Source organism: Lucilia sericata, unplaced genomic scaffold (genome assembly GCF_015586225.1).
Source record: "Lucilia sericata isolate MDLA Ls3-8-SP2 unplaced genomic scaffold, ASM1558622v1 Contig000575F_arrow, whole genome shotgun sequence".
NCBI classification, from domain to species: domain Eukaryota; kingdom Metazoa; phylum Arthropoda; class Insecta; order Diptera; family Calliphoridae; genus Lucilia; species Lucilia sericata.
The window spans coordinates 54,013-81,515 of NW_023994583.1; the positions used below are offsets into that span (position 1 = coordinate 54,013).

At 33.3% G+C, this 27,503-nt stretch overlaps 1 protein-coding gene across 1 annotated transcript in view; it reads right to left on the reverse strand.

Annotated features, from left to right (window-relative positions):
* Positions 1 to 27,503, reverse strand: part of LOC119606375 (homeobox protein 5-like) — a 40,294-nt gene that overhangs the window by 940 nt on the left and 11,851 nt on the right. The window contains exons 2-3 of the mRNA XM_037959809.1: positions 26,714 to 27,473; positions 24,444 to 25,296 (exon numbers count right to left, since the gene is read on the reverse strand). Of these exons, the coding sequence (XP_037815737.1) occupies positions 24,444 to 25,296; positions 26,714 to 27,313 (1,453 nt within the window). The 5' untranslated portion in view covers positions 27,314 to 27,473. The remainder of the gene's footprint in view (positions 1 to 24,443; positions 25,297 to 26,713; positions 27,474 to 27,503) is intronic.

Genomic DNA, 27,503 nt, shown 5'->3' on the forward strand with positions numbered 1-27,503 from the left:
AGTTTAATTTTGACGAAAGCCTGGCAATGACAAAGAAAATGTTCCATAATTTCTTCTCCACACGATCTACATTTGTCTAAATCCGCTCGTGTAATCTTGTATACTTGTGTATACCAAATTGGACGTGCGGATTCAGACAAATGTAGAGAATGTAATATACCGATTCACATAAAATTTGGTAGATACTCGTAAGAGACTTACTAATGTCAAATTTCATCGCTCTACTCGTGTTTTGAATCCAGTAAAGAGCGTTAAAGTCATTTTCTGAAGGGGACCTTATAGGAGTGTAGGGTCAATTATGGACCAATCCGCGTAAAATTCGGTGGAGAGATTTTGACTCGTAAGAGATTTACTAATGTCAAATCAACGCTATACTCGTACTTTTAAGCCAGTTATATAGGGGTCCTATAGGCGGTAGGTTCAATTACAGACCGATCCACATGTATAATTGGTAGAGGGATTTTGGCTCGTAAGAAACTTATATCAAATTTCATTGTTGTGCTCGTATTAAGCCAGTAATGAGAGTTAAAGTCATTTTCTGATGGGGATCTTATATGGGGGGCAGTGTCAATTATGGACAGATCCACATAAAATTTGGAAGGAAGATTTTAGCTCATATGAAACTTTTTTTATGTTGAATTTCATCGCTACACTAACACTTTCAAAACATATATCCCCGTTAAGGCTGTTTTTGGGGGATCTACTTGTATGGAGGCTATCCGAAAACATGGACCGATAATTCCCATTTTCAATATCAAACAAACCTAACCTATAGAGAATATTTGAGGAATTCTAGCTCATTCCGGACTCTATCACGTTTTCAACATACAGACAGGCAGACAGACGGACATGGCTAGATCATCTTAGAATTTATACATACTTTTGGGGGTCTATGATCAATATATCGATGTGTTACAAACGGAATGACAAAATCACCCCACTTTTTTGATGGTGGGTATAAAAATCGAATATGGACTGTCATAGAGATAAATCTGAAGATCTGAAGATTCACACTACTTCAAAACCGATTAAACTGTATAAAGGATACTTGAAAATTGAAAAAAAGAACCTGGATCAGAAAAGAAGGTCTAGCAGGCAATGTAAGACGAACAATTGTTTCGAGGATCACCAAGGATTTCCATTGGAAAAGCAGCTTGTAAAGTTATATGCTCTGATTCTTTTGTGCACAGAGCCAATTTATTCGCGGCATATTTATTCTAATCCAATTTGAGAATTCCGTTATTTCTCTGGCTAGGTTTGTGATAAGGTAAACGGTAATATGTTCCTGTTTGTCAGGAAGTTTAGAGCCATCCATGTAGCAACTCCTACTGGTATTTGCTCTAATATTCCACTTGACCATAACATTCTATCTGGAATCAGTGTTTCAAAGTTCACGATATATTCTGTATCTAGTGTGCGATGGGGCACGACCGATGTTTGTGTATAACCTTCCAATTTGTTCAGCGTACTATATAACCTTCTTGAATCAGTTCGCCTAAAGTTATGAGCAGTTCGGCTATAAGTACCGCCTTATATATTATGTATGTTTGGATGGGTGAAATATCTTGCAACGTTTCCAGAGCCTTGATCGACGTAGTGCTCATGACACACCTTATATCCAAGCAGCATGTACGCTGAACTCCCTATAGTAGTTTGATATTACACTTTTTGTCCAAACTGATGCATATGTATGCTACTTAAATCTGTCGGTAACATCCGAGGAAACAGGGTTCTATATTATTAGCAATTTTCATCTTTCTTATGAAGAGACAGATTTCAGCCTTCGTCGGGTTAATATTCAGGCCTCTCGGTTGAGCACAGCTTAATGCCGTATTCAGAGACCCTTCAGCCCTTCTATACAAGTAATTTGGATACTTCTCCCTTAGAAGTACTACGACATCATCTGCATAGCATATAGGGCCCTCAGGAGAATATTATTCCTAATAGTTTTCCTTGCAGTTGACCATCTATTCCTTATTATCACGAAGAGACACGAATCTCGAGAGTTTAACGTGAACACCTGCCATGACGTTAGACCCCATGTCAAATCATTCCAAGGAAAGGCCGAGGATACATTTGATCATCACCAGTTTATAGTCCCGGCAGACTAGAGGTATTGGTAGCACCTCTTTACTCCGAGATTGCAATACACCAATATGGAGATTTCATCAAGGAAACATGCCCCAGGAAGGGGAGGGGTCACGAAGAGACCGATCAATATGAATTTCCTATAAGTATAAGATCATTAATTTGTACTTTTCCAAAAGTACAACCATTTAGGTTTAACCCTAGCCATGAGACTACCCCGGTGACTATATATTTTAATATGTTCTTGTCCTAGGAGGAAGTCAATCGTTATTTCATAGATTACAAAGAGAAACTCACAAGATAGTCCGAAGAAGCCAATACAAAGCAATGAACTTGTTCGCTCAATTTTTCTAAGTTTCTATTCTCTAGATTACTTGCGGACAGTGCAGTCTCCTCTTTCGCTTACAAATGGGATACTAGATTGACGACCGTCTTGACAAAGAGTACATTCGTGACAAAAAAGCCAACCAAGTAGATAGATGCCAATAAACCATTAAATTAAACTGTTTGATTTAGGATGAACTCTGTACTAGACACCGAGTTCCTAAATAACATCATAATGTGCTGGAAGGCTATTGCCTTCGTATAGGTTCCAAGATTATCTTTTCTTTATGAATTCTGTTCATGAGCTTTTATGGGGAACTAGGACTTAAATAGATCATCTAATGTCCAATTTAAATAGAAATTACAATAAAAAATATTTTTAAATAAAGACCGAAATTTACTTTTAGTTGATATAATGTAATGTTACTTAACTTCTTTTGTCTATACTATAGACTCCATAGAATAGTTTAGTGTCTACCAACACACTCGGTAGGTGGTAGAATCTATGTGTAATCAAAAAATTCCACACACTCAACTCATCATTCAATTGATTTCTATTTCATTAAGCAGCCAAACAAAATTCATGGTTTAGTTTAGGAATTTGCAATTAATTTTATATTAAATACTACTGCTACTACTATGAATATATAAAGTAAAAACACAATGCATATTTAATAATGTTAATATGAGAAATTTTACTAAAAATTTTTAAACAAATTAATTTATTTGTACTGCCATTATCACAGTGGGGCAGAATGGAAATTTTTTGGAAATAAATCTGGCATTTCTAAACGGCTGATCCGATCGGGATAAAATTTGGCGTGAGCGTAGCCAAGGAGTATTCGAGTTTAAGTTTTGAAGATGAACCCTGCAGATGCCCCAGGGACGGCGCTGTGGCGGCTCAAAGTAGGGTACCTACGACATGTAAAATTTTTAAACTCGTGCCATTTTTTTGTTTTTCACCCAAATACAAAGATTTTTATATTTTGTGAAAGCGCTCGACGAGATCTTGAAAAAATATGCTTGGACATACTACTTATCTCTTATAATATCCGAGTTATAGGCATTTAAAAATTTAGTGATACAAAATTTACCATACCTTGGTCCGCCTTTTTTTGAATACCGGGCGTAATTTTGGACCAAATGGACTCAATTTTTTCTTGTTAGTTAGACAACAAAATATCCAATCCAATCCAAATTTTAGATTTTTGGCGTTTTTTTGCCAAAAATGTGTCTTAACTCTTTTATTAATAAAATAAAATTTTTATTAAGAACATATAACAATTTTATAGTTTTCTAAAAGGTATCTTTACGCAGAACGCTTTGGCGTAAAAAACTTGTCCTATTTTTTGAAAATGTTGCCACTGCGTCCTTCCGAATATGACCTATTTTTTATCAAAACTTCAACTTTGGGCGACATGTTCTAAAATCCCAAAGCTGGGATCAGAAAACTGAAAGCAGTTTTGGAAACCTCAATATGTTTTCTATTTACTCCAAAAGTATTTTCCCAGCCCTGAAAGAAATGTGGATCCTATGGGCAAAAAAGTAAAAAATCCCATTTTTGGGATTTTCATTCCTATTTTTGGGAATTGCGGGATGCCCTTTGACCTTTTCAATTTTTTTTTTGCATATTCTTATTTGAAATGACAAATTTAACAAGCGTTGAAAATTTCATTGAGTTTTGTTCATAAATAAAGATTTTGTCATATATTACATATTTGTTTAATTTCTAAAACTATGATTTATATCAAAATTTTAATAGGATCGCAGATAGCTACAACAATTTAGTCCATATTTATCCCTTAATATCATTTTTTAGTTAGATATGGAAATTCTCGACCCTTTACAAAAAATTTCAAGCCAATATCTCAATTACATTCAAAAATATGTTCATTTAAACCTGTGTCCTTTAATTTCATCTTTTTCATATTTTAGTATTAAGTATGACAGCACATATTTAAATCTTATATTTACCTATTTTCTATTTGTTTGCTTATCCTTATAATTGAAAGGTCCTATTATGCTTAAATTTTCAAAAATTTATAACTATTTTTTACCTAAATTTTTTCGACAGATCATTTCGTTCTGTTTCGTTTATGATCATGTAGGTAAAAATATACAGGTAATGATAATTTCGATTCATTCACTAATAAGAAATATCAATGACTGAATTACAGGTTATAGTAATATAGTCCTAAATGTTAATAGGTAGACAATTCGTAATTTTTTACTTTGGAATACCTGTATCGGAAATGACAAGAATTGGTATATAAGTAAACTTCTCAGATTTTAAGTACCATATTTAATAAATCTACAATGAAGATTACATTAAAGTACGAAGAGTTGTGTTCCGTTTTATGGAGTATATCTTCAAAAGGGCCAGAAAGAATTGAAGACATTTCAAATTATATAAAAACTACATATAGTAGAAAAGTAGACAAAACAGGCATATCAAAAATTGAAAACTTTTTAAAACTTTTTGATGTAAAAAGTAAGTCTGTGGATGGAAATCAAAAGAAATTCCGATTAAAATTTTGTAGTTGGATGGAAACTACTACGGAAATCTCAACTTACAACACATCAATAGGAGCGCCTTGCAAGTCATACGAAGACTTATGTTCAAGGTAAAAAAAAAGAGGGTCACACAAAAACTTTTTTCAATCTCAAATGAGGAAATTGCTGATACATTTAACGAAATGCTGAAAAAGGAAAACCAACATATAGATGTCGTTCATATTGCAACTATTCTTCCTAATGCATCACCAAAACGACTTAAGCGAATTGTGGAAAGTATACCAACTCCAACATCATAATCAAATTTTACTGAAGAGGAAGCAATAGCGCTTATGTTGGAACTGGGTCTCAGTCGAAATAAGTACCAAATATTAGGGAAAGCTCTGCATGAAAAAGGACACAATATATTACCATCATACAAGGCGATCCAGGAAAAAAAAACAAACTATCCTACTAAATCAACAAAAAATAATGAAGAATTGAAAGAACTGAGAGCTGCGGAAAAAAGCAGAATCCAAGAAGAATTTAAAGTTCAGATGGGATTAAACATCGACAAACCACTTTCAAGTTGCGGTAGTACAAATGACGGTAATACGTCGAGAAGGTTTTTTCGTGATTTTGAAATTACTTCAAAAATAACTGGAATCGACAAGGAGTTGCTTCGAAGAGTTAAAAATTAATGAAAATCGATTTGGGGAATACACATCTGAAATTTCTAAATTACTTGTATCTCTGTATCCATGGAGGGAACTAACACCAACAGTACACAAAGTATTGTGTCATGGTCAAATAATAATTGAATCGAATATTCTTCCACTTGGAGAGTTAACAGAAGAAGCCCAGGAAGCGAGGAATCGAGATTTTAAGCATGTTCAACTATTCAGCTCAAGAAAATGCTCCAGGCAATCACAGAATGAAGATATTTTTAATAGTTTACTTCTATCTTCTGATCCTGTTCTTTCAACTATGCGAAAAAGATGGATTTGTTATGAAACTCTATCATCTCAAAACAAGGAAGATTTAAAGGACTTATATTACCTTCTGGATATGTATACCGATATGACAGATTATTTTATAGAAAATAAGTAGTGTTAGGAATTAACTATATAAGTAGGTTGTAAGAATTAATTGTATTATGTTTAAGATAAACAGTTCAAATAAAAAAAGCTATTATACTAACTGATGATATTGTATTAAATTGTGTTTTATATTTCGGTGGGCGGGAAAGGTGATTTGTGTGGGGTGATTTAGGTGTTGTTGTGCGTAGCTCATAATAAAATTATAATTTTTTTTATTTTATATACAATATTATAATAAAATAATTAACTAAATAATTTTTAAAAATTGTCCAAATATTTTATTCAACACCAAATGTATGTTCTGTCATACTTAATACTAAAATATGAAAAAGATGAAATTAAAGGACACAGGTTTAAATGAACATATTTTTGAATGTAATTGAGATATTGGCTTGAATTTTTTTGTAAAGGGTCGAGAATTTCCATATCTAACTAAAAAATGGTATTAAGGGATAAATATGGACTAAATTGTTGTAGCTATCTGCGATCCTATTAAAATTTTGATATAAATCATAGTTTTAGAAATTAAACAAATATGTAATATATGACAAAATCTTTATTTATGAACAAAACTCAATGAAATTTTCAACGCTTGTTAAATTTGTCATTTCTAATAAGAATATGCAAAAAAAAAATTGAAAAGGTCAAAGGGCATCCCGCAATTCCCAAAAATAGGAATGAAAATCCCAAAAATGGGATTTTTTACTTTTTTGCCCATAGGGTCCACATTTCTTTCAGGGCTGGGAAAATACTTTTGGAGTAAATAGAAAACATATTGAGGTTTCCAAAACTGCTTTCAGTTTTCTGATCCCAGCTTTGGGATTTTAGAACATGTCGCCCAAAGTTGAAGTTTTGATAAAAAATAGGTCATATTCGGAAGGACGCAGTGGCAACATTTTCAAAAAATAGGACAAGTTTTTTACGCCAAAGCATTCTGCGTAAAGATACCTTTTAGAAAACTATAAAATTGTTATATGTTCTTAATAAAAATTTTATTTTATTAATAAAAGAGTTAAGACACATTTTTGGCAAAAAAACGTCAAAAATCTAAAATTTTTTGAATTTTTAAATTAAAAAACGTATATTTTTGGATCTGTAAACAATATTGATCTGAAATTTTTTGTATATTATTGGAAATTTTGTTGTCTAACTAACAAGAAAAAAATTGAGTCCATTTGCTCCAAAATTACGCCCGGTATTCAAAAAAAGGCGGACCAAGGTATGGTAAATTTTGTATCACTAAATTTTTAAATGCCTATAACTCGGATATTATAAGAGATAAGTAGTATGTCCAAGCATATTTTTTCAAGATCTCGTCGAGCGCTTTCACAAAATATAAAAATCTTTGTATTTGGGTGAAAAACAAAAAAATGGCACGAGTTTAAAAATTTTACATGTCGTAGGTACCCTACTTTGAGCCGCCACAGCGCCGTCCCTGGGGCATCTGCAGGGTTCATCTTCAAAACTTAAACTCGAATACTCCTTGGCTACGCTCACGCCAAATTTTATCCCGATCGGATCAGCCGTTTAGAAATGCCAGATTTATTTCCAAAAAATTTCCATTCTGCCCCACTGTGCATTATCAAACTTTGGCATCTCTAAACAAAAATATTTGTATGTTAGAAAACGTTCAAGTGTGAGTATTTGAGTTGACAAAATAGTTTAATAGCTTAAAATAATGTTCGAAATTATTTGAGTTTTTTTTTTTGCGGTGTGAGTATTAGAAAAGTTATCAAAAAATGTCATTAAATGATAATAAAGTCATTATCATTAAATATTAATGATTGGTTATTTAGTTTCTGGTAACAATGGCTTTTAATACAATGTTTTTGTAGATTATAACTATAATAGAGGATTTAATGAATTTAAAATAAATTTGCAATTATATTATAATAAATACTGTGAGAGAGTATATAAAAGAAAATTAAATTTTTTTAAAATTTTAATTTTTAATGTGGGAAAAATAGTAAATTGGAAGGAGTTTACTTAAAATTTGGAGGAACTGAACGCAGATGAAATATCATAATTAGCCGGAACTTTTGAGCAAATATCGGTAGGAATCCCTTGCTATATGGATCGCTCTAAAGTGGGAGCTAAAACAGGACTGCAAAAACTCGGAAACCAAAAGCACAGCACCAGTTTCTAGGTGGAATATATAATAGATTGGAAGTAACAAGCCAATTAGGGCAATATCAGTAGCTAAGGTTAAATATAAACCCGTATTGTACTTTAGATATCCAAAACCAAATACTCTTCCAGTAGAAAGATCTGATGATCGGCAACGAAGTATTAAATGAACTAAAGGAATTCAATCTGATTAATGCGAATCCATAGGTAGGTAGAACCAGTAAAACGATACATTACAACAACAGCCGGTTTTACGTGTCGGTAGGACCCGAATTATTAGTCCAAGAGCTCTCAACTCCAGCAACAACCATACAATTTTAATTCTTGCTGAAGTAGTGAGTGACGGAATTACACCCGACCATAGTTCTGCAATTTAGGTGGAAGTCTTGTTTAAGCTGTTGTTACCTCAGGAACCTCCCCGGACTGAGTCATCAGCGAAAGTGGCCGGGTAATCGTATCGCTCCTAACTGCCAACACCAGCGGCGAAATTTAACGGCGTCATAAACAACAACATTATCATTAGCAGAAACAACTATCAACGCTAACACCCTCGATTATACTCCAGTGACCAGTGGTAATGTTGCAGTTCAACTGTAACCGCCTCCAAAACTATATTTCCGAGATAACTCGATACATTTACCACAACAACATCGTGGTCAGGGCGGTCCAGGAGACCGAACTGACGAACGCTGGTATAACCCGCTGTCCAGCAGAAATTAGAACGTTATTAGAAGGAGATATGCGTCTGGTTCTATGGGACTTTAAAGCCCATCATCAGATCCAGCACTCTGGTTAAGCGATAGACACATTAAGCATGCTATAAAACTATTGGGTCAGTTCGCCTAAAGTTTTGAGCTGTTCCGCTATAAGTGTCACCTTATATCTTATGAATGCTTCTATATTATTAGCAATTTTCGTCTTTCTTGTGAAAGAAAGATTTCAGTCTTCGTCGGGATAACATTTAGGAATCTCGGTTAAATCAAGCTTAAGACCGTAGACCTTAGACCGCTTGCATAGCAGAAAGGTCCAAGTCTCGGTTGTTAATCGTGATCCACCCAATTTCGATGGAAGTCTTGATTGAGCTGGTGTCACCTCAGGATCTGCCCCGGACTGCGAAAGTGGCCGGGTAATCGCATCGGTCCTAACAGCCAACAGCGGCGGCGAAATTTAACGGCGTCATTGACAACAATTTTGTCCCGTCTGCGCCCTCCCGCATCCAATTGCAGCAACAACTATCACCGCTTACACCCTCGATTGTAGCCCAGAGACCAGTGGTGATGTTGCAGTTCAATTGTAACCGCCTCCAAAACTATATTTCCGAGATAACTCGATACATTTAACACAACAACATCGTGGTCAGGGCGGTCATCCGCTCTGACACTCTGCTTTAGTGGAAGTCACATTAACGAGTGCTGGTCTGGTCAGCAACCCTAAATGGAGAGCAATAGTTTCTATATGATCAGAACTCTTAACCAGAGGTCTGATAGTCAATACGTATAGAATTCACTGAACGCATCTTAAGTGATCTGATAGTTCACTCCACAATCCCCATGCAGATGAACTTCCTGGAAACCATATGGTTGAATATCCATAATGTGACCGCACTTTAAAACAGAATGAGGTTTAACTTTTACAACAACAACTAAAATAATATAGGGTGACCCTAACAAGAACAGGACGAGATGACACCTAAGAATGGCTACGTCCGAATTCTGAAAAATTTATGAATTCAGCTACACAAATTTGGAACAACGAATTTAGACAAATGCAGGGCATGTGGAGAGGACAGTGAAACGCTGAACACATTCTTTGTTTCATTTAAATTTGAACCAAATATCTTGGAATCGATGTTATTTCAGATATTACCTCCCTCAGGAACTTTGATGGGAAAATATCAAGGAACTACATATAGGAAACTGAATTTCTGGAAACTGGATGATAATACCTTTCATATATCGCTATATAAGGGTTTTCCACCAATATTTTTCTCTCAAAAGAAGCGCCCAACAGGCCTGATGATACATCTTTTTCGGAACTTCCTCTATATGGGAATTAAAACGAAAATGTCGACTCATTAAAATTGATAATGGTTTAATTAGTAACATTGACAACTTGATAGCTAAGATTCTTATAATTTCCAAACTTAACAAATACATTTCCCCCAATAATTTCCAATTAAGAAAAGACCATTTGCAATCAATTATACGACTCAGTTTTCATTAATAAATTACAAATATATAGTTTATACAAAACATTCACATCCAAAAAAACATATTTTTTTGCCAATAAATTCTTAGGGGAATTCTAGCAATAAAATAATATATGCAATTCATAGAGATAATCTATCGAATAACAAATTATATTGATGTTAGTTGAGAACCAAATGAAAAAAAATACAAGTTCATCTTGGCACTACAACGTATGTACATATGTATGTATAATTTTTGGCATCAAACTTATAAAATTGTTAATAGTTCTATCTTCATGCACACAAACAACAAAATTTCAATTCACTTGAAAAATGTATTGAATTTTTGAAGAAGTCTAGCAAGTGGTTCTTAAGAGTCAAGAACATTTGTTGGGGTTGCACAATACCAACAACAACAACAGCAATATGAGCCAGCCGCCTTGAGGCATATGAATGAATGAGTAGATGATGATGTTGATGTCGAAGTGTCGACAACATAGATGTTGATGTCTTGGTTAACACCAATAAGTGTAACAACAACTATAATAACAACAATAACTAAGATTTTACTAAATATTCAACTTTGTCGCGCTGTGATAATTCGACAATCGTGAACAGTTATTTTTTTGTGCTGACACCATGAAAATTTTATACAAAACAGAAATGGAAATAGGAAAAGAAAAAAACTATAGTTGAAAAAAATCTGTAGAGATTATTTGTGGGTGTGCAACAAAAAAAAAGAAAATTCATATGTACAAATTCATTTCTATGCATGCATGTGTATGAATGTAATTTTTAGAAAATCAGATGCGTTTTGAAACTTTTTCCAAATGGAAAATTTTCTATAAAAAGAAAATTTATGGAAAATTTTCTATAAAAGAAAATTTATGGAAAATTTTCTATAAAAGAAAATTTAAGGAAAATTTTCTATATAAGAAAATTTATGGAAAATTTTCTATAAAAAGAAAATTTATGGACAATTTTCTATAAAAAGATAATTTATGGACAATTTTCTATAAAAAGAAAATTTATGGACAATTTTCTATAAAAAGAAAATTTATGGACAATTTTCTATAAAAAGAAAATTTATGGACAATTTTCTATAAAAAGAAAATTTATGGACAATTTTCTATAAAAAGAAAATTTATGGACAATTTTTTATAAAAAGAAAATTTATGGACAATTTTCTATAAAAAGAAAATTTATGGACAATTTTCTATAAAAAGAAAATTTATGGACAATTTTCTATAAAAAGAAAATTTATGGAAAATTTTCTATAAAAAGAAAATTTATGGAAAATTTTCTATAAAAAGAAAATTTATGGAATATTTTCTATAAAAAGAAAATTTATGGAAAATTTTCTATAAAAAGAAAATTTATGGAAAATTTTCTATAAAAAGAAAATTTATGGAAAATTTTCTATAAAAAGAAAATTTATGGAAAATTTTCTATAAAAAGAAAATTTATGGAAAATTTTCTATAAAAAGAAAATTTATGGAAAATTTTCTATAAAAAGAAAATTTATGGAAAATTTTCTATAAAAAGAAAATTTATGGAAAATTTTCTATAAAAAGAAAATTTATGGAAAATTTTCTATAAAAAGAAAATTTATGGAAAATTTTCTATAAAAAGAAAATTTATGGAAAATTTTCTATAAAAAGAAAATTTATGGAAAATTTTCTATAAAAAGAAAATTTATGGAAAATTTTCTATAAAAAGAAAATTTATGGAAAATTTTCTATAAAAAGAAAATTTATGGAAAATTTTCTATAAAAAGAAAATTTATGGAAAATTTTCTAGAAAAAGAAAATTTATGGAAAATTTTCTAGAAAAAGAAAATTTATGGAAAATTTTCTATAAAAAGAAAATTTATGGAAAATTTTCTATAAAAAGAAAATTTATGGAAAATTTTCTATAAAAGAAAATTTAAGGAAAATTTTCTATAAAAGGAAAATTTCTGGAAAATTTTCTATAAAAGGAAAATTTCTGGAAAATTTTCTATAAAAGGAAAATTTTCTATAAAAGGAAAATTTCTGGAAAATTTTCTATAAAAAGAAAATTTCCGGAAAATTTTCTATAAAAAGAAAATTTATAAAAAATTGTCTATAAAAAGAAAATTTATAAAAAATTTTCTATAAAAAGAAAATTTATAGAAAATTGTCTATAAAAAGAAAATTTATGGAAAATTTTCTATAAAAAGAAAATTTATTGAAAATATTTTATAAACAAAAAAATTATGGTAAATCTACTATAAAAAGAAAATTTGTAAAAATTTTCTATAAAAAAAAAATTTGTAAAAATTTTCTATAAAAAGAAAATTTTTAAAAATTTTCTATAAAAAGAAAATTTATAAAAAAATTTCTATAAAAATAAAATTTATAAAAAATTTTTTATAAAAATAAAATTTATAAAAAATTTTCTATAAAAATAAAATTTCTAAAAAATTTTCTATAAAAAGAAAATGTATGGAAAATTTTCTATAAAAAGAAAATTTATGGAAAATATTCTACAAAAAGAAAATTTCTGGAAAATTTTCTATAAAAATAAAAAGATAAGAAAATCTATCCTATAAAAGAAAATTTATCGAAATTTAATTTAAAAAAAAAAAATTCTTATATTTCCCTCTTAAAATCATACGCCTCTGATTGCCCTTTACAACTGTGTGTGACATAAATTCTTAACGCCTTATGTTTTTCAAAAAAATCAGAAGAACAAAAAAAAACATTGAGACAATTGAGTTCTTTTTTGCCATCACTCGAAATAAAATGTTGCTGATATTTCAATTGTCTCTGCTGGTGGTGTTCAACAAGATGGAAAACATGATAAGACTTGTCCATATTTTACAGGCTAACACATACTACTGAGTATTACAATTGAGTAATTGTTTTAAATCCTTTGTTAAATATAGAAAATCCAAGAAAAAATTTAAACTTTATCTAGATTTAAATAATTTTGTTATAAAAATTTCTAATGTTTTTATTTTAATTTATAATGATATTATTTTGTAAATGTAATTATAATGAAAAAGTTAAAGAATTATTTGAATGTTTTTATTGATAAAACTTTGAGAAAGTTATGGTCTAAAAAGCCCCGCTCGCCTTAAAATACCAATAAAATACAAGAAACCAAAGTATGTTATCATTTCTTTGCTCGCCGAAAGAAGCCAAATAACCTTCAAACATGAAAATTGTTTTATTATTTTAAATAAATCATCAAAAAAAAAAAAACTAAAAAAATAACACGGAGTTAAAACTAAAATTATAACAAATAACAAAACTAAATGAAAGAACAACAACTAACTAATTTAGACAAAACAACATTGAAACTAGACCATAGATCGGCCCATAGAGAACATATCGCATACAATTAAGCATTCATGTTGCGGTTTGTTAAAAACTTAATTTTTAGGAATTACATTTACATTTCTGTTGTGTTATTAACTTATTGTGATCGGCCCCTGGCTGATATAGGTGTCGAGCGCTAATTTAGTCGAATGCAAACAAAAAATGCATTCTCACGTGTGCTTGCAAGTGTGTTTCCTAAAGTTTCTTCGTTCATTCATGTGGCTTAAACATGTATGATTTGAATTGTCTATTACTTAAATACACATATACAGTGGACCTGGGACTTAAATCTAAATAAATCTTTAAAAAATACTAACTCTATTATTTTCTTTAAAAATAAGAAAGAGAGTTATACACAGCTCTACCAAATCTATGCCGAAACCATCAAAACATTTCTAGTAACTTTGAAATGAATTTCGGAAAGTGGCTCTATATATGTATATGAACCTAGGTCATAATTGATCGATCATTGATTCGGACCTTTCACCACGATTAATTCATATATCGATACTAAAATGCGTATTAGGGGTTATACATATGAGAAGTAGGGAAGTATTATGGACAGATCTAGATGAAAAAATTCTTGCAAGAAAATGATGGTGTCATAATCCTTATATTATACATCGAGTGACCCGGAATTATAAATACTACTTTAACCTATTTAGCTGGTTCAAAACCAAAATATATTTCTTTGTTTTCAAAAAGGTACAATTGGCGTCTTTTTGTGCCTAAAACTACAGGTCAGAATGAAGGCAATACCTTTCCTTAACACAGGAAAGGTGTTTCAAAACTCGCGATCTAGAAAATTATTTCGAGTACTGATAGCTTGGTCTTTCGGTCTTCGTCGGTGGATTAAATCTCGAAACGTCGCGTATTGAAATTTATATGGAAATATTTGCATTCTACTATAATGGTATATTCATTGAAGAATTTGGGACAAATATCTCTTTTAGACTCAATATCAGCAATGAAAAGGCGGCGAAGGGAATTAAGTACTATCAGATATCTAATAGGGATATCTGAATCTATACTGGCAGACCATATCTTGAATTGTAATTGGAAATAGACCCAATTTTGTGTCGTTCCTCTTCTAGCCGTTAAGAACCATATTCCAAATGGTCAATGATCGCAAAAGCTTTCCTGGACTATTACTAGATCTTTATGGCCTAACATGGATATGCTAAGATAATCTTATCTCATAGGCCTACAAAGGTCTCACTTAAGTACCTTGATATCATTGTGTATTCGGCATTTATACCGGACTCTTATACAATGATTTCTGTAGGAGCTGTCAGATCTATTTTCTACGCGACTGTCCTGCTCTATATGTAGTTCGGAAGGGAACAATGATCTGGGCCTATTACTGAGGTCTTGCAAACGTTCACCTAGATCAGATGATCAAATCAGATGATCATCATAATAGGTGTGATAATAATCACACTAAGTAGGGATGTAAAACTCCTCTATTTCTATTCAGTGGATTCACTTGATCAGTTTCCACAACTTATCAACCAGTCAGCTTATCGTATCGTGTCTTCTCTCTAATGTTCTAAGTATTATTTTCTCTATTTTCTTACAAGCCTTGAGACCTTTGGACCCAAGTTCATTGGTATTACTAGTGTATTCCAATAGCCTGATGAACCTTACACCTAAAATTGTCAAACCAAGTGAAACTCTGTTTAGTGCATGAGAATGCTGGATGGAAAAGCAATTGCAAACGAATGAAAAATTTAAGAAACGGGAATATACTGTTTCCAAAAAGTATAAAGGAATCTCCCTAGCCGCACGATACCGAAAGTTATCGCCGAATGAGCTAGAAAAGTCAGTGGTCCCCTAATATTAATAATATTACCGGCAGAATAGCCAAAATGCTCCTGGCCCTATCTTTCACAGGAAATGACCATGACAATCGAGGCCATTGAAGGAAGTTCCTTTACACTTCATTCTTTTTCTGGATTATATGAGCTGCGTATAATTACTGCAAAAGTTGTATAGACTAATATTTATCGGTGTAACATTCCTTTATGATCTAGACTATCTCAATCATGTTTCACTAACGAATCTGATCAAATTTGTGAATTCTAGCAGAGACTATAGAATTCACACGATCGCCCTAAATATGAAGGAATCAATGAGCCAATTGGCAAAAGTCGTGAAAAATAAAGTTATATTCAACTGATCATAATAAAGTTAGAAATCAATTTTGTTTTTAAGAGTTTTCTTTGGGGAAATAATGGATCTATACCAACCAGCTTCAATTCGTCGTTGATTCTTGGTACATTAAACATGAAGAACCAAATTTATGTTGAAATATCTTCAATATTATAAACTATTCCTTAAATAACAAATGGACGAAGCCACCGTAAAAAGTGATTCTAATTTAGATGCTTTAGTTTTAGTTTTCTATACTATATAAACATCAAAACAAATACATATTTCCCTTCTCCACTTTCTTTACTTAGCTCCACCGTTTAAGTAACGTATTTGTGCATCCATCTAAAATAACAAGAAAAAAAACAAAATAAGGCGAGATACCATTAGTTAGTCAAATGTGTGATACCACCGTCATAATGTCTAGGCACGTTTATGGGCATAACTTTATTTCTTCTCCTTTTTTTCCCAACAAAAAAAGGAAAGCGAGAAAACAGTAAAGAAAAAATTTGTTTTCAAGCTTTTCTTCTTTTTTGTCGATGTTTTTTTTTTATTTTAATTTATTTTATTAGCTGGCAAAGTGCATAATGGCTTATATGACGCCCATACACAATCACCAAAAACTGAATGTGGGAATGTTGCAACTATATTACCTTTAGCCACGGATAACCGAAAAATAATAGAAGAAAAAAAGCAACACTATTTTAAACAAGAAAAACTTTTAGACAAATGAAAAGAGAAGCAGAAGAAGAAACCTTGTTAAACAAATTTTTTAATTTCTTTTTATTTTGATTTTGTTAAACTTTATACTCCTGCTATCACTTCCTCAACAAGCACACTTGCCCATCTATTTAGTTGGAGTCAAACTAAAGGAATGAGCAAAAAAGCTATATTGTGGTAAAATAAAGTTTTGCATGTTTAACGAAAGGTTTAATACCCTAAAGTGAATTCTAGTTAACCAGATCTAAACCAAAAAACTGTTCATAACATTATCCCTTAAACAGGCCCAATTTCTTAAATTTAATATTGAAATTTTTGAACTCTGACCTTTATTTTCTAAATTAATTTTACACTGTCCTAAATTTCCAAATAACATTTTCATTATATAATAATAAATAACAGTTCCATTAATGCCATTGTAAATGCTGTAGGGTATTACAAATTAAAGCAAAACAACACCTCCTTCCCTTATATAGCTACATATTTTTTTCCCACCACAACTAGGAAGAGAACAGTAATTCAGGAAAATGAAAAGAAATACAAAAATATCAACCGACAAAATGAAATACAAACGGAAAAGCATTTTGTTGGATCCTGGTACCAGGTATAACACAATTGTCAGTTAATTAGAAATCACAAAGCTTAATTTGTACATGATTTTCTTTGTTGTTCAGCACCAATTTTTTTCGGTTGGTGTTTTTAAAGAAGAATTTATAAAGGTATTTTTTTACGATTCCATTCTTCATTAAGTTTTTTTCTCATTTTTCTCTGTTTGCTGTGTGAATACAAAAAAAAAAAAACAAAAACTTGGACAAACACGTAACATTTATTTGATATATTTTTATGAGGTCGTGTGAATTTGTTGTTGATTTTTTTTCACTCTTCTTACAATTTTATTTATATTTTTAAGTTTTTCGTTTTTATTCGAAATTAAATCAATTAACCCATTTCGTTAAAATATATAGAAGATACAAAGTTGAAAGACATTACATTGAGATTTTTTTATATGTGGTGGAAGAGTGTTAGGTGGTACTTTATTCAACAGTGGAAAAGTGGAAATAATAAAGAGCCTGTGGTTGACATGCCTTTTAAATGTCATCCCAACCTATTATGTCTGCTGATTCCTGCGAAATCGTCTTAGATTCAGAAAATTAGACTTATTTAAACTGTATCGCATTGTTCATGGTCCCCTCCTACAAAAGGTAGACAAGTCTATCTTAGGGCAGCCTACCAAGCTTTAGTAGGACTTTCCGAATTAGCTTACAGAGAAAGACTTACTGCAGACACTGTCCTTCAAAACGATACAATCTCTGTCAAGAACTGTAATGGAAATTTTTTATTCATCAGTTTGCCTAAAACACGTACTGTCCGGGAATTATATGTCGAGAAGTCGAACAGTTTCGCACATATCCCAACTTCAACAATATATGATTAAAATGTTTTCCTAATTACAACTTCAAAAACAATTGACGATTTAATGTGGGCTATAAGAAGACATTCGGATCGTCTTTGGATGAATCTTTTTCACAATGGGATATTCATATTCCTCTGGCCGTAAAATGATCGAACATGATCAACGAATAGGAGTCAAAAAAGAGGAACTCAAATGGTTCATTGTTTTTGAAACTCTTTGACACTTTCGTTATTACAGAATTGCAGAATATTCCAAATTTTTTGACTCTTTCCTTTAAAGAGAAGGATCTAGTACTTCCACTAATTATAATGCGCAATTAACGGATCGTCTTTGGAAGAATCTGTTTCACATTGCGGTATTTATATTCCTCTGACCATGAAATAATCGAACATGATTAACGCACCTGAGACAGGAAAATGGAACTCAGATGGTTTCCATTGGTACACAATTGCAGTATTCTACATAAGCCACCCGGGGCATGTTACTTAGGAGTTATTGCAATCCCAGGGTAAGAATGGCGCTACCATTATCTCTATATAAACCGGGGCTATAAACTGGTTATTAGAATTCTCTTTGAATTAAGTTTACTTGAAGTCGAATCAAAGAATATATCTGATCTGGTACCACGGAAATCAGTGGCTCGCAAAGCATAGATGCGGACTTTGTCTTGTTTCGGTTACTGAGGAGGTCCCTTCGGGTGCACGTGTTGGGTGTGGTTGGACCCAAAACGCGGAAATAGAAGGTTGATTTAAAGACTGATGCACGGTGAATTCTATATTTCAAGAAAAGTTGAGTGCAGTTGCCCGAAAAGACAGAATAGTGACTGAGGGGCTAAATGTTGGGAATAAGTTAGTGTTAAATTAATAAGATACAGAATAGTCCGAGGTAAATGGACCCTGTCATACCCATATAGTCATATGAATGAATTAAATAAATGAGTCCAAACGAGGAGTACGTGTAGGGGAGATATATTGATTCAAGAATTTGGAATCAGGATTACTTTCTGTATCGGCCGAAATATTCAGCCCGAAATATCGGCCATAAAAAGAACGGTAAACTGGCTCTGGTATCTGTTATCGAACAGAGATATTCTAATCTTTACTGACAGTCAAGCTGCAATCAAGTCAAGTATATGTATATATCAAGACTAGTTCAGGAATCCCGGACATCCTTTAACATCAAGACGAGACATTCAAACATCGTACCCGTATGGGCACGAGGACACGGGGACTCCACAGGTAACTGTATCGCTAACGAACTCGTAAAAACAGGTTCACTATTGCCCGACTCGGACATAGACAATTTCTGTGGTACTCCGATAGGAATATACTAAAGACTCATAGATAATATTGTTTATTGACAAAGTTTGTATTCAAACTTTCCCAGGCAAGATGGAGGAATGAACCAACTTGTCTTCAAACGCGGAAGATATGGTTAAAGCTCGACCACAAGCGCGGATCATCTTCTGAAACATATCCGATCCCAACTCAAAAAAATAGCTGCCATCATAGGACACTGTAAAATTTGATAACCATGCAAGACTGTAGAAGCTGTCAAGATAAGGAAGAAAAGTGATCAATTTAAAATCTTATATCTGTCCTAACATCGATGTCCCCTAACATCGATTTCTGGCGGACACCTCAGAGTTATCTGGCATTGCGGTTGGTTTAGTGGAACATACTCTGACAGCACTAAGTCTAAGACGTTCTATTCTTATTTAAGCATTCCCTCCCTCTCTCTGCCTCTATCTTTTTTTAACATCTAATCTCTCCTTATATGTTTCACAAAGGGTCCAAAAGGACCCACGTGCCTGCAAAACCAACCAACCAATGAGTCGGATGAATGCCCTGGGTTGAATGGTGATGGATGTACGGTATCTTATTCAGATGAAACCATAGAAATTCCCTTGTTTGTCAGGGTATATTCAGGGCTGGTTCTGTTCATAACTGACATACTTGGATTATTTGATAGATTCGTATTTCGATTACCAATGTTGCAGAATCAAACACAATACTGCGACACAGTAATGGAAATTGAAGCTATTAACCGATCAGACTTCAAATATAACATTTCATTAACATACAACGACACAGTAATGGAAAATTGAACCTATTGACCGATTTCAAACATAAAATAATGTCATTAATAATTTTTTTCCAATAATAAGGAATTACATATGGATGCAAAACGGAACACCTTTTAAATATATTGTGGAACGTTCACGACAGCATCATCTATAGGTTTTCAGCTTTAAAATTTTACTTAAACAGCTTTCAATTTTTACTTAATTTTCTATAATCTTCATAAAATTCCAAATTTGAATTTTAAAGTTCATATGTTTAAGGTCATTTCTTCTTAGTATTGAAAATCTCCAAAAAGAAATGCTAAATTCAAACCCAACCAAGCAGATTTTTTATTCTCCCTCAAGGGAATGTTTGTATCTTAAATACAAAAGTAGCCAAATAAATTCATTCATTCATAGATTCAGTCTTCCTCTCCTTTAGACTATGCATTATTGTCGATGTGCATACTAAAATAACTTAAAAAGAAATACAAACAAATATTCAATTGAAATCCATCGATGAAAGAAGTCATCAGTGTTTGGGGTAGATACGTTTCAACACTTATAAGTCAAGTGTAAAATACAACATGCATTTGTGGCACAGATAGAGAACTCAACTCGCACCACTTGATCAAAAAACACAAACATGTTAGAGACGAGATTCGAGAAAGTTTGGTTAAAAAGTTAAAATACAACAAAATAGTACAACTAATAAAAATAAATACCAAATACAAAATACTAACAACAATAACAATATTAAAGTACAAGTATCCAAATAGCCCAAGGATATAAAAATACATTTTTTGTTGTTTGTTTATTCCTACATACGTACAAACAAGTATATCCTACTGCCATCAACAACTACTTAATATGAACAACAGTTTGCTCTTAATTTTTTTATTATTTGCCATTTTAGCCAAAATAATAAGAAGGCAATAACAAAATCGAACCATTTCAAGTTGAGGAAGTGTGTGAGAAACAACGAATCTTATCGAAATTGTTTAGTTAAACTTCTACAATGAAATAATCAAACGAAAAGTGGAAAAGTTTTTCGTTCAGGAAGACAGTGGAGAATGAGTGCTGTGTGTATTTGTTTATTTGGTTATGTGTGATGGTTATAATCATTGAAGAAATCAAGCTAATGAGCTTACGTTTTCTCTTTTCTATTTTTTGCCTTTACGAATTAATCACAGTGGGTCAATGGTATTAGCAAATGTATGGCATACTGCGCTACTTTGCCAGTGCTCTGGTGGAAATCGAACCTACGACCTTCGTTCTATCAGACTAGAACACTGACCACTAACCTTCCGGAAACCACAGATAAGTTTGAAGATTTAATTTCTTCATTTCTATCAAAATTTCTACAAACCACTTTACTAACTGTACTTCACAAACTAGAAAAGTTATACGGTATGTGGTCAAGTTCCCCTAGATTTTTACATATTTTCCAACTGTAGTACACTCTGTTTATAGAATATGAACAGACCAGGTCTCCGCATTCTTGCGTCTTAAATATTTTAATAATTCGAATTGTGTATTACTTATCTCTTAGCTCACAGCGTCTGTCTAGAATATAAAGAGCAGCTTCTTCAATTTCTTTATTCCGACACTAAATGCAGTCTTTTCTTTAGGTCAAAGTCGGCTACTTTGTGTGATATTATATTAACGCAACCATCAGCGCCCAGCTCCTAGATAGTGTATCTTTCGGTTTGTAATTCCAAATTTTATTGATACATACATACATATTACAAATCCAAAGATGGCTTACACTAGAGCGAAGTGAAGTGTGAGGAAACATTTACTACTTTTGTTGAGGTCAGGCCAACTTAAACCACAACTAACCCGTATCAGCACTGCATCGATTACAAACATCAACTTACGGACCCTTAATTGACGGTCATCATCTGAGAAAATCACATCAAGTTCCTTGATGATCCTTGAGCCATAACAAGGCCACTTCCTCCATTTAAGAATTATTAGTGTCTGGTAAAGGTCCTGTAATGTGACCTAGAGTAAAGTCGAACGCATTCGTCTGAGGAAATCGTCAATGGAAACTACCAAATCAAGTGGCTATGAAAAGACGATCTTGGGGTCACTTAATGACGAACTTGCTCATAACGAAGATGATTTAAAATTGCTGCATTTGATGGCGCTAAATGACTAAAGCATATCAAGAACATGGGATGCGCTAAAGAGGGATATATCTAAAAAACAACAACAAAGGAGTTGGCATACTCTGACCCAAAAGTAGAATGAATGAGTGTCGAAGTGCTATAAGTGAACACCTGCGTGTTGGCCTAATTTCACGGTGGTCTTTTTCACTTACAGGATGAGCTTTTGTGACGACTCACCAACGCCCCTTTGTGTATCTAACACGCGGATGGCAATTTTTGTAATGGTTCTGCCGGGCCATGTACTAGCGCTTTGCTCATGTACTCGGGATATCTAATATAACTGCCGAGATGCAAAAATGTCACTTCTGTTTACAACAACGCAGATGGGTTCTGTTGATTCGGTCACAGCACCTAGAGACGTATGCAGTAGACCAAAACACGAATCATTCAAATAAGCTTTGTTCTTACTCACAGAGAACACTGTTGTAAATCTGGTATGAAAAGAGTTTTCCCTAAACATACCTAGACAGGGAAGGAAACTTCAATGGTATCACTTCTATAAGATACCTTTCATCCATTGCCATTTAACCCAGCACACTTCCCATTCATCTGACACACTCATAGAGAATAACATCCGCCAGATTCACTCTAGGTATACGGACGGGGGATGATCCCTGTACCCCTACAATCATCCTGTATTTAACACCAACTCATTTCCAACGCTCAGTCCCACAGTCACCCCTCTGTGGGGTATCTTTTGACTTTGGCAACAGCACCGAACTTATCCCGAGTTATGGATTTCACCATGCATCAGTCCTTTAACCGACATGCTCTTTCCGCGAATTTGGATTTAAACCAAAGCCACTACGTGGATCCCGAAGGATCCTTAACCAACTTACCAGCCGGAGGCAACTGGGCATCCTTAGTACCAGATTATGTGGTTCTCTGGTTCGACCCCATGTCAAATCATTCCAAGGTAAGGCCGAGGATACATTTGATCATCGCCTGTTTATAGTCCTGGCAGACTTAAGGTATTGGTAGCACCTCTTTTCCCCGGGATTGCAGTCACACCAAGATGGGGTCAAGGTAACACGCCCCCGGAGGGAGGCTCAAAAGTAGAATATAATTCGTCCCTTCGACTGAAGGATGTAGAAACTGGATAAGCTATTGAAACCACCAAACTAATTCGCTATCATAGACCACAGTCAACCTGAGAAAAATTTCTTGGAGACGGTACTTGATGGCGCCAAATGATTAAACGATGCCAAGAACATTAGAACTGCTCACGAGGCAGCATATTAGTTTTACTTAGAAACTGCATCCGAGGTGATGGCGAACTCTGACCCAAAGCCCATTCCAGAACGACTGGAAGATATGCCTATATCACCCATTCGTCGATCATGTTCGATATCGTGGTCGAATCGTGCAAATTAATCTGCATCACTGCGAACCACCAATTTATGACTTGCATAGCTTCCATGGATGACTATTTCGTTTTAACCTAAGAACTCTGTCTTGTACCCGGCTAGGATCGAGTCATTCTGTCCCGAAATTATTTGCATTTTTTCCCAACAACTAAGGTAAAATAAGGAGCTTTTTGATAAATCAAGATGTAAAAGTATTGGTGATATAACTTTGATAGAGATGAATCCCATATCCATGATTATTTATGTTTATTATTAATATTCCTACTTTTTAATTAAACCAAATAATCAAAGTTATGCCCCACTGTTTAATATTTTAACAAAACTACGAAGAAAAATCCACAGACAAGCGTAATAAGTACCAAGTGGATAAATTGATTAGCAGTAGACTTTGTTTTTAGTACATCCTCTCTTTTATTTTTTCTATTATTTATTTTATTTTCGTATTTTTTTGTTAAATAAAAAGTGTCGATAGATGTGCTTTAAATATGATGAAACAAGCATTTAATTTCATACTAATTCTCGAAACAAACACAAAAACACACACAAATAAAAAATCTTTCAAATTCTAGTTGTTGTCATAAATTTTAACATTGGACATGTTTAGAGCAAATAAAAATTTAAAGAAAAAAATTCAACTTTTGTCTACAACAATAATACATAGAGTTTGTAAAGATCCCCTTTGGGGTTTTCAACCTGTTATTTATACCTTTTCTTTGTTTATTTTAAACTATTTTTAAAATTTCTATACGATTTTTGGACTTTTTTTGATGAAAATATTTTGTTGGCCCGTATTTTTTTATTTAAAAAACATTAAAAACTAAAAAATGACCAAAGTATAGAAAATACATTTTGTTTGGAATTTGTATAATTTTTATTTTTAGGAAAACTTACCGCTCCCATGGGTTTTGAGCAAGCCCGGTGTTGTTGTTGCTGCTGTTGCATTTGCTGTTGAGTTTCTTTCATGTTTCAACTGGATATCAGCCAGAGTTAGATGTGATGTAGTTGTTGTTGCTGCTGTTGAGCTGGCTCCTGCTGAAGATGAGACTGCTGATGTTGTTGTGGATGTTGATATTGTTTCCGAATTATTACCACTGAGATTTACACGTGAAGAATTATGATTTTTATGAACATTATTGGCAACATTATTACCATTGTTGTTGTTGTTGCTACTATTGCCATTTGTCAAACGCAAATATGTCGTTGTAGTTGTGGCATTTGTTAATTTACTATTGTTATTATTGTTGCTAGTTGTTGTAGACAAATGACGTTGGCCAGTTGCTGAAGCTAAAATATCACCCAATTTGGTTGTGGTAGTTGTAACAACATTGTTGTTGTTCGATGCATTTGATTTTTGAGACTTTTTGGTGCGAGTAAATGTTATAGTGCTGCCGCCTTTAGTCGTGTTGACACCAGCTGTCGTTGCAAGTACATGCTGTTGACGTTGCTGTTGTTGTTGTTGCTGCTGTTGCTGTTGAATGGAGGACAAAGATGATGAAGATAAGCTTAGTTTATGTTCGACCGTTAGGGATGTGGCCAAAGATGATGAGGAATTCGATAAAGATGAGGTAGAATTGGCACCTGATGTTGTTGCTGTTGCTGATGAAGATGAATTGCGTATGACTAGGATAGACTGGGATTTTTCTAAACGCTTTAATGTTTGCAACACAAATGGTCCTTTATCATCGCCAGTTGCTGCCGTGACCGTACCAAAGCGATTGCTATCGGTGCTTAAACTGCGTGAAGCCTGAAAATGTATCAAAATATTTAAATTGTTTAAAAAGGAAAAATTCATTGAATAGAATTTTAAAGAAATTTCAAGAAAACGCTGCAGAATCTGCGAATTTAGCACCATCAAATGCAGCAGACTTATCGCTTTAACTATGTACGACTAACTCCGAAGGACAGATATTCACTTGCAAATTAAGTCATCTGTCCGTCTTTGGTTTATTTGAGAGCTTCTTAGATGAGTCTCATTTATAGTCATACGGACAACGGACATAGTTCCGTTTATTCCATTTCAGACTTTAACAAGGATGATACTCAACATCCGGCAGGCGTATCTTGGAATACACAATATATTCGCTTATACATAGGTTAGGTTAGGTTGATAGGAGGATGCATACTACATCAAATCCGAAGAAATACACCTAGGCTACTATCGGCCCTGTTGTGCGCTCCTTATCATGAAAAAAAAGGGAACTGAATGAATTATTTTTCAGTGCTCAGAAACTCAGTTTCCTGAACGTAATTCCTAAGAATCTTCCAATCAGTGTTAGTCAGGAATGTTATTTGCGGAATAACATCACTTCCAAGATACTTGGAAGAGACGAATGCCTGCAGTGGCAAAGAAAGTGCTCCAGAGTTTCACTGTCCTCTCCACATGCTATACATTCGTATGAATCCGCACGTCCTGTGTGTCCACTCAGAATACGTACCATCATACTAACTTCAGACTTGCTCATTTTGAGGAGATTTTTCGTCTTGCTCTCATCAGGGTCACCCCATAGGATCTTCGTGGTTCTACCCACTGTTTCATTATTCCAAGAGGCCTTATGGGATTCTCTCACTCATATTTTTAGTTCAGCTTTTATTGCGTCAAATGGTTTTGCGTTTCTCAGGTTAACTACCTCGAGCTCGCTGCCCTTTAAAGCTATTACATTCGCCCTTTCGTTTCCGACTACTCCCGAGTGGGCTGGTACCCATATGATGTGAACCTTACCTCTGGGAGTGTATTCAGTTAAAGCTTTTACATATATGTATATGAACTTGGTCTAGGTCTAAATAGAGTAATCGAAAAACTATCAGTCAAATGTTAAATACTATTTGGGTGGTAGCGTAACAATACTTAAAACCCCTCACTGTGCCCGAGGACTCCGAGTTCTATGGCAACGTAGTTTATGAGACACTAAAAGAGATTCTTTTGTGATTCCTACAAATACGAACCTTTTCGGAAAATTACAAAATTCTACCTTTTCGATCATCACGCTTAAACGGAATGCAATTCATCACTTAAGTTGATGAAGCACTAATAGTGCTTCCTTTATAAATCCCACAAACTGAAGACTTATACATATTTGATCGATTATAATACTTCTGGCGTTTTGACGTTTTATAAAGTAAATTACGAAGGTTATGAAAATAAACATCATTGATATACTTACATTCTTAAATAGGAATGGTCTTTCCGTTCCAGATGTAACAGTGGAATTCGATTTTTTTAATTGTCCCGACTGCAATAGTACGGTTTCCAATTGACTAGCATTAATGGGAGTTTGTAATAGAATTGTATTGGTTTCCTTAGGGATTGTAACGGCTGTATTTGTGGCTGCTGTTGATGATGACGACAACGATGATGATGACGATGAGGATGTGGTTCCACTATTGCCAATGCCAACATTGTTAGCAATTAAGGAAATACTAGTTTTACGTGCAACAGTTGTGGTTGAGGGCAATTGTGTTAATGTGGCCACGGTGGCTTTTTCATTTTGTTGCTGTAATTGTTGCTGTTGTTGTTGCAATTGTTGCTGCTGTTGTTGTTGTTGTTGCTGTTGATGATGTTCACTGAGAAATGTAAAGATGTCCTGTTTATTTTGTATGACAATTTCACCATGTTCATTGCGTGAACCACGCACAACAATTATATTATTGCCTAAATGTTGCTGATGATGTGTTGGCTGAGTTTGCAATTGAAATTGCAAAGATGATTGTGATACAGTTTGATTTGTTAGCTGTTGCTGCTGCTGTTGTTGTTGTTGCTGCATTAATACGAAATTTTACTACTTGTTGTTATCGTGTATTAGCATTTGTTGCTGCTTTTGTTGTTGGTTTTGACTTTGTTTTTTGCCACTTTGCTACTGTTCAAACTTAGTCAATCAATCGAAATTGTAGACGACAACAACCGACATTAAATTGTTGTTGAAACTGTAAAGGGAAAGATAAACAATTTTATAT